Source organism: Rousettus aegyptiacus, unplaced genomic scaffold (genome assembly GCF_014176215.1).
Source record: "Rousettus aegyptiacus isolate mRouAeg1 unplaced genomic scaffold, mRouAeg1.p scaffold_m13_p_3, whole genome shotgun sequence".
NCBI lineage: Eukaryota > Metazoa > Chordata > Mammalia > Chiroptera > Pteropodidae > Rousettus > Rousettus aegyptiacus.
The window spans coordinates 98,858,089-98,873,209 of NW_023416306.1; the positions used below are offsets into that span (position 1 = coordinate 98,858,089).

The 15,121-nt window shown below is 38.4% G+C and overlaps 1 protein-coding gene across 7 annotated transcripts in view; it reads right to left on the reverse strand.

The window, feature by feature from the left end:
- Positions 1–15,121, reverse strand: part of AKAP6 (A-kinase anchoring protein 6) — a 504,258-nt gene that overhangs the window by 314,736 nt on the left and 174,401 nt on the right. For all 7 annotated transcript variants that reach the window (XR_001594257.2, XM_016123631.2, XM_036239029.1 and 4 more), the window contains one exon: positions 12,644–13,001. Coding sequence is in view for 6 of the 7 variants with exons in the window: in XM_016123631.2 (XP_015979117.2) it covers positions 12,644–12,967 (324 nt within the window). In the remaining variant the exon portion in view is untranslated. The remainder of the gene's footprint in view (positions 1–12,643; positions 13,002–15,121) is intronic.

Genomic DNA, 15,121 nt, shown 5'->3' on the forward strand with positions numbered 1-15,121 from the left:
TGTCAGCTACTGTATTAATCCATGTAGTTTGGATTCATTTGATTTACCTAGCTCACTACTCAATGTAGAAGATCAGCATTCAACAGATATATACAGCTCAGGGAGGACTCCTAGAGTTAACAACACATTTAAACAGAATACAGAAAATCATCAAGTCCACATGGGCGTTTAATAAATAGTTTTATGCTATGGTAATGAGGTATCATTATTATTCACTTGTACAAATTATTCACTTATGATTCACTTACACAAATCTTACATTCATCTATAAAATATAGCACATAAAAACTCAAAGCTAAAATACCTCATCATCTTTGAGGGTCTCTTTGCAGTAACAATTCTTTAATGACATCAGGTTTTCATTACCAACGTGATTTACCTCTAAATGTTCACTAATGCACTATTTTTGAAATTGCAGAGTTTTGAGGTGAAGATTCCACTCCTCCCCTCAGTCATATCCCTAAAGTGCACAGTGCCCAAGATGTCCTGTTAAAGGTCAAACAAAATGAAAATATACTTGCCTTCAGATTTTCATAGGTGTGGGAACTAACTCTCCCTAAGGAAGACCTGCTAATTATTTACAGGTCTAAGTGTATCGGTTTATATTCCAGTAACAAAATATTCAGAAAAAAATGTTTTCTATGATGATCATTTTCTCCTGTACTGATTTTAAAGTCAAACAAATGTATCATCAGAGATACATAGTTATGGAATAGAAAAATACAAGATCTCCCATAACAGCTAGAATAGTAATAACTCAGAGTGAATGCTGTGTCCACCACCATGCTACAGTAAGCACCATATGAAAATATGGGGAGAACCCATATGGGAAGGATTGACCAGATTAGCTTTCAAGATGGTTTCACCAGATAGGTGACATTTTAGTCGTGATTTAAAGATATGTAGCAATTTTCCCAGAGAGAGGTTTAGGGTAAAGAGCAAGGTGATTTCTCAGGGAGAGAGAAACTGTGTTCCAAGGCATGAATTTCTGAAAGGACCTGCTATTTAAAGGTGCAGGAAAGGAAATGTCAGAAAGAACAATAAACCAGCCTGGTCCAGATTGTAAAGGAAATTATAGGCCATGCCCAGGCCTTTGGACTTTATCTGGGAGGGCAGCTGGAAGCTAAGGGAGGTAAACACTGCAGTTAAAATATTTTTTAAAACAACATTTCACTCCTAGTAATTTCCAGAATGGGGGCATAGACATACATAAAGGAGGTAGTCTCCTACGTGGTGTTATTTGCGGGACTTATCACTAATGCCTGACTCCCACAATTACAGAGATGGATTCCTTTGGCCAGTGTGATAATTGTAATTCCCTTTGCAGAAGCAAAAGTTTGAAAAGCAGCCATTTTTAAGAGTATTTTAAAAATTACTTTATAGGGTCTTTCCATAGAAATTAAATTTCTGGAAAAGGAAAAATGGCAAGAAAATAGGACTTTCTTCAAAATTTGCCTCAGTTTTCCTCGTGAATCAATTCTCCTGCAGACTTATACCCATTCCCTCTTCCTCCAGAGAAGAGCAGATCACTTTCCATTTTCATTTGGTATGTACCTTTTCCATTTAGTGATGTAGCTGGCATATTCGCCTCATTCAAATAATGAGGAAAATTAATGCATTAAGACATCACCGAACTATAGAAGCAGCTTACAATGAAAAAAAGCCCACTGATAACAGGCCACGCTGCTACAATAAATACAGGAGCGATTTCTATTATGTTTCTTTTTATTCTATTCACATTTACGCACAAAAAAATACAGCCCTCAGCCCTAACGCCAAGTGACAATAGACATATCACTTCGATTTGAACCTGATGAGGGCAAATTAAACCTGATGAGGGCAAATTAAGCCACAGAGAACCAGTCACCTTTGACTGCCCCTGCTGCCTTTCTGGGATTGCATCAGCTACCTGGTCTGTTGGACTTTTTCTTTCTTCTCGCTTCTACCGCCAGCTACTCTATGCCATTTATTAAGCATCCTCCTAGCTGTCTCAGTCTCTCCCATTTCCAGACCTTTGTGCACATACTCGCAACTTATCCTAACACAGGTTTTTACCACATATTTCTTTGTCTTCAGATGTCTTTACGGCTACTGGATCAAGCCCAGACTTCTCTGAGGCATTTGAAGTATTTATGGTCCTTCAGACCATGTCTCCAGTAAGCTCAATAATATATGTCACTCATCATTCCTTGGCTCCAGGGAAAGAGGCCCTTCTGTCTTTCATAATCAAAGCACACTTTGCTTCTTAACCCCTTCACCTTTTTTACCGAGCTCCCCCAACCCCCTCCCATCTGGCAATCATCAGTTTTTTCGTTGTATCTATGAGTCTGTTTCTGTTTTGTTTGTTCATTTATTTTGTTCTTCAGATTCCACATATAAGTGAGATCATATAGTGTTTGTCTTTCTCTGTCTGTTTTATTTCACTTAGCATAATACTCTCTAGGTCCATCCATGTTGCCACAAATGGTAAGATTTTTTTTTAGCTGAGTAATATTCCATTGTATGTATATGTACCACTTCTTCATTATCCAGTTGTCTACTAATGGGCACTTAGGTTGCTTCTATATCTTGGTTGGTTGTCGTTAACAGCACTACAATAAACACAGAGTTGAATACATCTTTTCGAATTAGTGTTTTGGATTTCTTTGGATAAATACCTAGAAATAGAATTGCTGGGTCATAAGGTAGTTTTATTTTTAATTTTTTGAGGAACCTCCATACCATTTTCCATACTGGCTGCACCAAGTTGCAATCCCACCAATATTGCACGAGAGTTTCTTTTTCTCAGTATCCTTGCCAACACTTGTTTTTTGATTTATTAATGATGTCCGTTCTGACAAGTGTGAGGTGATATCTGTGCATTCAATTTGACTTTCTGTGATGATTAGTGATGTTGAGCATCTTTTCATATGTCTATTGGCCATCTGTATGTCCTCTTTGGAGAAATGCCTCTTTAGGTTCTCTGTCCATTTTTCATTGGATTGTTTGGTTTGTTTCGGTATTGAGTTGTATGAGTTCTTCATGAATTTTGGGCATTAACCCTTATCTGATATATCATTGGCGAGTATCTTTTCTCCTTCAGTAGGTGGTCTTTTTGTTTTGTTGTAAAACCTTTTTAGTTTGATGTAGTCCCATTTGTTTATTGTTTCTTGTTTCCCTTGCTTGAGGAAATATATCAGAAAAAATATTACTAACAGCAATATCGAGTTTTCTGCTTATGTTTTCTTTTAGGAGTTTTATGTTTCAGGTATTATGTTGAAGTCCTTAATCAATTTTGAGTTTCTTTTGTACATGGTGTAGGAAGGTGATCCACTTTCATTTTTTTGCATGTATCTGTCTAGTTTTCTCAACAGCATTTATTGAATAGACTGTCTTTACCCCATTGTATACAAATTGGTAGTTACAAAATAGTCACAGGGACGTGAAGTACAGCATAAGGAATACAGTCTAAATATTATAATAACGATATAAAGTGTCAGATGGGTACTAGACTAATCGGGAGGATCACTTCGTAAATTATATAAATGCCTAAGCATTATGCAGTACACCTGAAACTAATATAGAATAATATTGAATGTCGACTCTAATTTATAAATAAATAGATAAATAAATAATGAATACATAGATAGATAGATAAATAAATAAATAAAAATCTACACTGTAGTTGGAAAAAAAAAAAACAGGTATCTACCATGCTTATTCAAGACGGCCACGGAAAGCTGTGCAGGTCATGCTTTGCACAACCTCAAAAGGTGCCATTCATACATAACCTACAAAACTGTAGGTGGACAACCCTGTGTCTGGACCTTTCTGTAAAATATTCTGTAGTTCAAACACTTATTGTGAGAATAAATAAGAAACATTTATTTAAATTTGGTTTTTCTTTTGCATATAAAAATGATTAAGAGAATAGCGTAAGATAGTCCATTTAAAATATATGGGCTGGTGCCTGGCATGGACTTTTTCCCTTCCTTCCCATTGTTTTTACTGACTTTATGAGGTTACTTAAGAAACTGAAGACGCTTGTTCAGAAGAGTCATGTAAGAGTTTTTGCTCCCAAATAAATAAGTACCTGGCTGATTTTTTAGAGGAAAGGGAGAATGCACTGATGATGTAAGATATGTCCAAAAACCCTCTGCTCAACATTTCCTTCCAGGGGTTGTCAGCTCCAGCCGTGCTCTGGAATCACCTAAGGAGTCTTTAAAAGTGCTGATGCCTAAGTCCAAGCCCTGATTCTGATGTAGCTGGTCTGGAACATGGCCTGAAAATGTTTTTTTTGTTTTTTTTTTTTCTTTTTTTTTTTTTTTCTTAAAGCTTTCCAGGAGATTCTAGTGTGCAGACAATATGAGTGCTACCACTGTCTCCATAAACATACCATACCTAGAAATCAATTGATTTCTCATTAAAGATGTTCACCTCTTGCTCCACCTCCTTTCATGTTAGGATACTAGTGATTCACACTTTAGTACCATTTAACTTTTATTATATCATGTTTACCTCTTTTGAGATGTAAAATTTTGAAGTGGAGAGAGAGGGCAAGGTAACAGCAAATAAGGAAGAGAAATTAGAAAACAAGTTCTTGCTCTAGTTCAAGGTAGCTATTAATGTCCCTACTCAAAAGGACACTAGATTTCAATTATATCCTCACTTCAAAACCCTCACATTGCTACATGTGATGAATTAAAACACATATAGTTGGATCTTCACAATTTAAAAAAAAAAAAGAAAAACAATGAGCCCTTCTAAGCTCATAACCATCTCGTACAAGAAAAACAGAACTATTATCTTATACTTTACAGTCACTAAAATTTCTCACATCTATAGAGGGGTGTGAGGCCATTATACTAAAGTAGAAAGGATATTAGACTTGAATCTCAAAAAGCATGGTTTGACTTTCAAACTGATCACCTACTAACCTTTCTGAGATTCAATTTCTTTATGGTGAGGATTAAATAAAATATTGTAAAAACTCCTGGTATATATCGGGCATTCAATTATTGCTATTGAACTGAAAACTCTCTAGGAAAGTTTTCATATCCTAATTCTGGTGGGTTGCCCTAAGAAGCATCTAACCCCCCCCCCAAGACCATATTAACTGATGGCTATTGTTGATCGGTGAATATGCTGACATTATTTTAAAACCATTTTTAAGTAATGAACCCCAATAAAACTTCTCTAATCAAAATAATGCCAGTTTCTTAAGACTTTTCTCACTAGACTCATTTTAAAGTTCTTTTATATTTATTACTGTTCTCTGAACTTTGTTTTCATGGTTTCTTTCAAATTGTGACGTCTATGATACTCCTCATTTTCCATCCTAATTAAAAATTACACAGCTAGATAATCTGGTAGACTTGTTCTGCCACCTTGACAATTAATGCTCTCATCTTAAGTTCTAAATGCATTAGTGCATCTGGCTAAGATTCATGCATAATCAAAGATCTTCCATAATAATATGTCCTCAGAAACTACCAAAGTTAATTTTTCCAAGTAGTCCTTTCCCATGTCTTAAGCAAGAGTATTAATATGCAGTATAAAACATGTACTAAATCTGAGACTTTTAGATCATCTCCCTAAATCATGATGAAAATATATCAATCATTCAACAATCAAAAAGTAATTCTTTAATACTTAATCTGCTTTCCAACATTGGATGTATGTGTAGGGGGGTAAAGGGATAATTACTCAATAATTGAGATAGATATTTTTCACATATTCAGGACTTCTAAATATCTAAAATTAGCCTTTCAAGCATTAAATATTATTTTTATTTCATCCATGGTTATTGGTGTATAAATACCAATATTCGTATATGATGTAGGTACCAATAATAGGAAAAACTCTTCCACTATTAACAACATACTGAAACCACATTCTCAAGACACTTGATGGCTAGTATCCAGCTCTTTAGAATATGCTCCATAAGGGGGACACAGCAACCAAAAAAGAGATTCCCACCTCGAGTCTGGGTTTGGGGGAAAAAAAAATTAACATCTTCATACCCACCAACAGAGAAATCAGCTTCATTTTCTTGGAGTTTGGAATATGTGCTTTAGGGTTGCCAATTTAATGGACATTTTATGTGAGTTTTGATCCAATATAAGTACAAAGAACAATGATGTTGCAGAAATTAACACCCGGCTACATTTACTTACACAATATGTTCCCAAATTAAAGTACATATCAAAGACATTGAGGAAAGTTGAGAGTAGTCTAAAGCAGTAACAATCAAACCATTCTGGCCTTGATTCAGAGGAAAAACATAAATTTTACTCAGTGACCATGTCTATATAACACATGTACATAACTAAAACCAAATTTCACAATATAGTATTTATCTTACTCCATGCAATTTTATTTTATTGTTTTAACTCTTTAATTCACTAAATTGATTTTACAACCCACTAATGGATTGAGACACCCTTCTTGAAAGACAGCAGTCTAAAGGGCAAAAAAAAAAAAAAAAGTGTACTCTTCTGAAAGTACACTCTTTCCTTCTATACCTGCCAAACAAAGGGAGGAGAGAAGCCAAGGTGGGTGGTCAGCTGAGACAGGTCCTCCAAGTCACACCCACAGCCTTTCCCCTGATTGGGCACCCACGCTGCTGCAGGATGGGTTCCAGGACTGGGAACACACTTTACCACAATCCACCACTTCCCTCCTTTCTATGCTGGCACAGACTCCTTGCTCCATGATGAGGGTAAATACTCTCCCAAGAGCTCCGTCATCCCAAGACTTCCACTGTCTGCAATCCGTCAGGCACTTGTGATGTGCCGACCCTTGCTGTGCAGAGGAGCCAAGCTTTTTTTCCAGCAAACTCTCCAGACCCCTTGTGAGTTGTGACTTGGAGAGTCGGGCCAAAATCAAGGAAACAGACACAAATTTCATCTAGAAGTGGTTGAGAGTAAAATTTATCTAAAGTGGGTTATCTGGGGAGCTGATTCCAGCTGAGTCGCTTCAAGACTTCTATATGTCATCCAGCCTGTACAGAGTATAAAGAATAGGGGACTTTTTGGATTTTACAAAATGGATCCCATGGGAGCTATGACAGTAACATCAACTGGTGCATAATGGGAATGCCCTTAGGGTGTGACCAGAACATCTAAAACTACTGAATAACAGCCATGACTGCCCCGGATAAGCCCCCACCTGCAGGGGCCGATAAGCATGAGGATCCCATCTTGTAAGGTGCATATAAACTGAACACCTCAGAGAGATGATGCTCAAGCCTGACCCCATAGTATCGCGGACAGGTACACTAAAGCCAAAAACTCTAACCTTCTGACCTGTCTTAGCCGCTGGCTTGGAACTGATGTGAAATATATGTATGGCCAGTCAGCAGACACTAAGGCCTTTCATCACCTCATTCTGTCACATAAGACTCTGTACCTCCCCTGCATGTGTACCTGATCAATTTATCTGAGAAAGTTCCACTCGATAAACCTGGCATTGCAGGAGAACACAAATGAGTTCAAGAGTGTCACTTCATTGCCACTTTTCCTGTTCGCAACACAGCCACATCATTTAGCTTATGCTAACTAGTCTAAGCCTCGCCTCTTTCCTGCTATCACGTATCCAGGTTACAAATAATAGTCTCTCTAAGAAGACTGTTAATCAGTAAGCAGAGGTGCCTGATTTGCCTATTTAGTACCCAAATACATTCATCCAGACCAAAAGTTTCAGTTAAAGTCAAAACCTTTTAAGTTTCTTGATCTGATTTTCCTGTACAGGACAGTCTCTGAATCCAAAGGAGTAGGGGAAGGAGGAGAGGGTGGATATCTAAAAATGGTTTAGCTGGCTTCTCATACTTCTTACTAAAGAATATCTGGAAGCTAAGAAGCAAAATATGTGAATCACATTTTTGGTTTAAAAAATAATAGAAAAAAACTGCACAGTATAATGTATTACGTTGTTTCCATATTTTAACCCTAAGGTTAGATGTTTTTATTCGCTCTGTAGAACAATCACTCTCCACCTTCCCTAACATGGGAACTTTATAATAGTGGTTTGTAGTTTATCCTGGGAGTGACGATAAAACTTCCCCTAAGAACTTGGAAATGAGTTGATAAGAGTGATCTGATAAATTTTAAGATCAACACAAGGACTACAAGATAAGCAAAGCTACCGTTAAAGAAAAAGAGTGGCTCCAAGTCTAGAAGACCTAAGACTATGCTTATTGACTAAAACTCTTACCAAAAAAGGAGTCAAAAAAAATTGGGGTGGGGGGGGGCAGGCAAGGACCAGGTACAGCCATCAACAGAAAAATATATTCTCCCAGGCAGGCTCTTCAAGAAAGACCTCCAAGACTTGGGGACCACTCACAGACTCTCTCTGATGGGTAGTAATGCTCCAAATGCACTTGGGCCTTGATTCGTCCAATGCCTTTTTCCTAATTCAGTCCTCACTGAGCACCCTTCCTTATGAGACTTCCAGTGCAAGCCTGTCTACGGGGTTAGAAAGTACTGACGACACAAACTTGGACTCATTTATACATCCACAGATGTGAAGCTGAGCCCCCACCAAGTGCCCCACCCTTGTCCTGAACAACAGAGATACAGTGGAGAATTAGATATTTGAGGTCCTTAGGGCTAATGAAAACAAGTAAACAAATAAGATAATTGCAGCTAGTGATAAAAACTATAATAAAAAAAATAAGCTGAAAAATGGACTAGATAATTGCTGGAGAAGGAGATGCATATTTTAAAAACAGGGATCAGTAATAGCTACTTTGAGAAAGTGACATTTAATATAAAACCAGAGGTCGAGCCTACCCCGAGCATTTTCCAAATAGATTTTTAAATTTACCCAGTTGAATTTTGTTATAAACAGCACTTTTCAACTAATTTTTGTAAAGTTATATATCAACACAACGGTAGAAAAGATTATGGTGATAAAACTTAGAGCAACACAATGAAAGGGAGTGTGAGGCATGTAGGCAAGTTAGGTAGGGATAGCTCCTTTTTTCATGCTTGCCCTTCACCAAACACAGCACACGGGCCCCACCTTGCTCCCTCCCCTCCCCCAGGCTTGCACCTCCATGTGTTAGAACTTGGCTGCACCTCTGGCTGACTGCCTGATGGGGATCCAGAATCTGTTGGGCAAAGACAGAAGAAGACAGTTTCTAGGCAGAGGGAACAGGAAAAGCTGTGAAGCATGAAGTAGCCTAATATTTCTTTGGAACTTCCAGTGTGCCTGAAGCTTCATAAATAAGGGAGAAGCTGACAGAGAGAGCCACAGGAAGAGACAGGGTTTTATTGCAAGCCAATAGTAAGCGAGGGGGTAATATGACTTGATTTACATTTTTAAAAGATCTCATTGGCTACTGTGTGGAGAATGAACTGCAAGGTGCTAGAGGGGGCTCTTAGAGTAGCAAGCAATGGTGGGGCTTGACCAGGGTGGCAGCAGTACTGGTGCTGAGGAGACGTGAATGGCTTTAGGGCATATTAAGGTGACAGAGCCCCAGGATTTGTTAATAGACATAAACGTGTGGTGGGAAGTCATGCTTTGGCTTGGCAAAGAGTGGTGCCTATACTAAAACTGGGAAGACAAAGGCAGGAATCTGTGTGGGGGGGTGAGTCGGGGGATTAAGAGCTTTCGGTGGGCATATCAGGGTTGAGATGCTCACTAGAGACCTTATCTGCAACTAGACGGTCCTTAAAGCCATGGCATTCCCATCCCTGTGATAGTTTTTTTGTTGTTATAAATTAATAAATGAGTATTTACCAAGGAAGCGGAAACAAAGCTGGGACTCCCCATAGCAGATGGCTGGCCTTGATCAGGCTGGGTTTGCCCCTCTGCTTTGCCATTTACCTGGACTGAGAGCTGTTTGTACTAGGTTGTTTTGTTGTCGGAACCACAGATAAATTTCACTTAAGAGAGATTTTTCCTTATTCAAGCAGGCTTTGCCTCGTATAATGACATCGTGACTCATTTGCTTTTTCTGCTCTCATCCTTCCACCTTTTTGTGCCTGCTACTTTAATCATTAAGCCTTAGCACATAAGGTTCCAGCCAGTGTCAAACAATTTAAGAATAAAGCCTCAGGTCTATGGTGGTGAGAACAATACGTTTCAGTTAAACTAAGGATAACATCTTGGCTTTAGGTGTGGTTCAGCCCCAGACCCCCTGAGGTGGAACTGCCCCACCCACTACAGGACTGGATGAGATGAAGCCATGGCTGATGTCAGAACCCGACAAAATGATCAGTTACCCCAGGCCCATCCAATTACTAGCACCCACGACCCCAACTCCCTTAATTTCTATGATTATGGATTTTTTTTCCCTATATAATCTATCCCTGCAAGACACCTGGGGAGCTAGGTTTCTGAGGGTAATGGCTCACTCATATCCCTGGGACTTGCAACTCTTGAATAAACCCTTACTTCCTTTGCTGCAAAGCCTGCATGTATCTCACTGACTTGGATGTGCATAGGCAGACAGACTGCTTTGTTCTGGTAGCACTGTGTTCCCACGTATAAAACACTGTGCCCAGGTTCCTTTTTATTCTTGTAGATCAAAGTGGAAATCTGAAAAACTGACATGCATTAAAATCTTTAAAAAAAATGCATCTAAGTGCTTATTTGGTTGAATAAAGAAATATTACATAAATAACGGGGAAACTTAACTAAGTAAATTAAGAGACCAAAACTAAACCCTGTTGACATTGGGCACAATGTGGGAGGGCCCTATAATATTAGACAATATTTCAGAACAGTACAGAGAATGTTGGTTAAATCACTTGACCTCTAAGCATCAAAAATGTATTGATAGAGACTCTAGAATTAAATTAACGTAAGATAACTTCAGTTCATTTCTTTAAAGTCATTAGTTAACTACTACTATGTGATTACTGTCTTGCCTTCCTGTCCTCCTGGGGCTCCTTTCTCAGCAGGGGTGACAGACCACACTGAGGGACAGAGCTGGATAGAGGCAGGTGTGAGATGCCTTTTGAATGAGATGAGAAGGTGTTAGGCAATTCCAGTGTGAAAAAAAACAAGCAAATCACCCTAGAGGTGGTTTTTCAAACACAAAACATAAGCCTGGTTGATTGTACAAAAACTTTACATTCCTATTTGGAATTAAAATTTTAATTTTCACTTCAGTATTATTGATGTAACAAAATGAAGTAAATTGACACATCCATGTTTTTAGGAATACTTAGCATTTTTAGAGGAGTCTTCTAAAAAATGTCCGCCCTATCCCCCATGCTCCTTTACTTTATCATTTACCACCTTTTCTGTGTAAATCTGAAAGCTTTTGGAGAACAGTTAACTTTTCTTACAAGCCCAATCTTGGATGAACTTATGGGAGACACATGGAAGTGAGCATTAAAGGGAACAGAAGAGAGGAGGGGTGACGTGCAGCCCTCTGACTTCCACTTCACTCCAGCATCACAGAGCTGGAGAGTTACTCCTTCAATGAAAGGAACCGTGTCCCAGGAACTGCGACACATCCTTCCCTGCTTCTGCAGCAGGGGAAACCAGCCCAACGTGAATTCCATTGAAGCTGGTTCCTAGCCATCTCTACGTTACCCTTTTGTGCACAAGAACGTGTAGATAGAAGACCACGCAGCCCTGCTCAACCTGCGAGAAACCCAGTCACCTTGACATTCTGGCTCTTTTGTTTACTTTCTCTCCTACCCGCTCCTTCCCTCTCGTGGGCGCTCCCCCATGTGGTGGCCAGATCCAGGATCCACTGAACCAGGGTGAGGAGGCTGAGCCAGCCCTGCTCTAGGCTCTAGAGCACATGCTTTCTCTTAATTGTGCATCTTTTCCTGTCGCCCTGGTGGCTCCATCCTCTAAGCCACTTAAGTGTTGAGAGCTAAGAACCTGTTTGGTCTTTGTTTTCAGAACCATTTAGGATGAACCAGCTTAGGTAAAGGAATTCTCCTTAGGATCTCATCTAACTGACTAGAAATTTACATCAGGTTTGGTGCCAACACTCTGATTGGTTATAAATCTGCCTTGCTTTTCTGGTCATTGACCTGAACGTGTATTTCCTTCGGGGACCTGGAAGAGAGGAATATCTATGGCAGGGCAAAGATTTATTGTATTTTAGGTCACGAGGCCAAAATCTCTATTGCAATACTTTTTAATAGCACCTTGATTTCATTATTATCAACAGTCGGGCTTGTGAAGGGCTCTAAAAACCAGAGACATCTTTTTAACGTCTGAATTTTAGATTAGTTGTTATAAAAGCGCCTTTGTTTTGCATGATGCATTGTACCTGGTTGAAAGGACTCTTTCTCAAAAGAAAACACTGCCCTTCCCCATCATGCCAGAATCCACTGTTTGCCACAAAGGCAGCATGAACCTCAACAGAAAATAACACTCACACACACACATACTCAAAACCACAGCTCGGTTTGATGTTTTACCTATGAGAACCTAGTTATTAAACTTTTTGTAATACTTTTATTCTCCCTACTTTTCCACATTATCCTCTAAGGTCAGTTTTATTCTAGAAACTCAGCCCAGGAAAGAATTCTGTCCATGTTTGTCTACCAAGATAATGTTTTCAAACCTGTTATTCTATTTTTCTTTCTGGATGTTCCTTCACTGAGAAACACAGAACTCAGGCTCTAGGTGTCACAGCCTTTTTCAGACTTCTGTCTGGAATGGACCTGAGCCCAGAGACTTTCCTTACCTTTAGCTGAACAAGATGTACATCCACATGCTTGCTGTCTGAGTCCTGCTGGACTGAATAGGTTAGGTCCCGGACCCTCTCTGAGGTCATCCGGAGCCAGGTCTCAATTTCAGGTAAGTGAAGGACAATCTTCCAGTCTGCCCCTGTATGCAGTGGGGGTGGCTTTTCATACTGCTGGTCAGAATCCATATCTTTCATTGCCTCTTCTCCCTCACCCTGCTCCATGGTGGGTGTCAAGTTGATGGCCATGGGTGAAGCATCAGTAGCCATGGGATCCAGGTCCTGTGACCTCAGCGGGGAAAGTGTCACGCTCATGGTTAACATGGAGAAGTCTAAACCTTACTTCTTTCCAAAACAGCTGAAAGGCAAGAGGAAAGAAGAAAGCAAGAGTCAGACAAGATTGCCAAATAAAGAAATGATACTTCGCAGAAGAAACAGGATTTCTAAATTAAGCCAGATTTCTAAATTAAGAAACCATAGCTCATAGCAAAAACAGAAAGAGGTGTTTTAAGTTTCTACATAGTAGCCCCAAGACTCAGCATAAAACAGAAACACAGAACCATATAGTATTGCCTACCCCAGTATCTATTCTCTTCTCATTCCTTAGCACAAAAATCCTGATTTTCAGTTATGCATATTCCTGCCAAATATTTAAAACTACATTCCCTGTCTCCATTGCAGCTAGGTGTAGCCAAGTGGCTAAGTTCCGACCCATGAGAAGTAAGTGTGTGGGAAGTCTAGGAGTGCTGTTTAAAGATAGCTGACTCAATTAGGAGGGGGTCCCCTTTTTGCCCTTCTGCTTTTCCTCCTTTTTCTAGGCTGTATTGTGGACTTGACAGCTAGACTTTCCACTGCCATCTCAGAGCATACTTTTGAGTATGTTGGGCAAAGGATGGTAGAGCAGAGAGGACATGGATCCCACATGATAACGAGGAATGACTGCACTGATCCTGGATTGCTACCCTGACTTCTTTTATTGAGAGAAAAAAAAAAAAAGAAGTTTAAGCCACTATTATTTGGGGCTTTTCTACTACAAGCATTTGAATATCATTTTGACTATATCACAACCAATATATTCAACACATGGGATAACTAGAGAGGCAACATGTTCTAATTAGTAAAAACACTGAGCCGAATTCAGGAGAGGTTGTTCCTTTCTATGATTTGTCGGATAAATTGATATCATGCAGTAATTCCAAACCTTTACTTTTGTGAAGAAAAGTATAAATCATGGATTATGTAAAATATATCTAATTAACTCTCAACCTAAATAACATAAATATTTGGTCTTGTTGAAATTTTTAGAGGATCTGCAATTTCAAGGATAATAAATTGCTCTTTAACACATCACATTAAAATGCTAATCAAATACATTAAAAATAACTAAATGTAATTCATAATAAGGTAAGGTTGCTTTTTGAGATAAAGTTATTAGTTTACTACTAATCTAAATTATGTAACTATGTAATTTTCTTCTAAAACCAGTCTATTATAAAATAACAACTTTTAGGAGCTTGTACTTTAAACATTTTAAATAGATATTATTTTTAACTTCAGGAGCAGCTTCTTTTCCTTAAGGAAATTTTTGCTTTTTTAAGTCTTTTTCTGGCTACACATTCAAGTTACTTTATAGCTTCATTCCCCTAAAGATGAAGGGTGGCTAATCAAAATATGAAATTAAGTATGACTATCAGAAAGTAACCTATTTCTTTAGATTCTTAATATTTACTTAACAACAATAGCAAAATTATTTTACCTACGAAATGTGGGGGGAGGGGTGAAGATCAAGAAAGCTCCCAATTTGCCTAGGAATATGTAACTTCCCATACAGGAATGGGCACAGGGAATAAAAAGACTTATTGAGTTCACAAAAACCTTAAAAATAAGTTACTTCTATGACATATTATTTCAGAAGCCATCCAATGCTTTAGCATGCTGCCCCCCCCACACACACCAATTTCTTGAGCATTTTATTTTTAAATTAAATGACAAGAAGATTTACAGAATTTTTGAAATCAAAATTATTTGCAAAAATCAAAATTTATGTTATAAAGTAGGTTTATCATTTTGGTTTTAGGCTTTAGTTCAACAGCTTTCTCTGCCTGATTACAAGAGGGAGAGAAATCCATGTCCCACAGTTTTAACTACCTTTGTAAACAGTTTTTAAAATAACAATAATACTAGACCTGGCTATTTAAAAAAACAAACAAACAAACAAACAAAAAACAATGAGAAGATATCGAAGTTTCATTGGAAGGGATAAAACTCCAGGAAGACTTAGCTACCATACTACTTAATAAACCATACCCTAGCATCAGATAGGCTACAATTCTGATTTCCCAAAGCACTTTTAAATTTTTAATTGATTCATTGCCCTCTGGATGACCTGTTTAGAATCACAATCCTAGAGAAGAAACCTGATAAACAAAGGTTAAAAAAGGTTTCTAGTGCAAGGTCATAGAACTGGTGATAAATGAT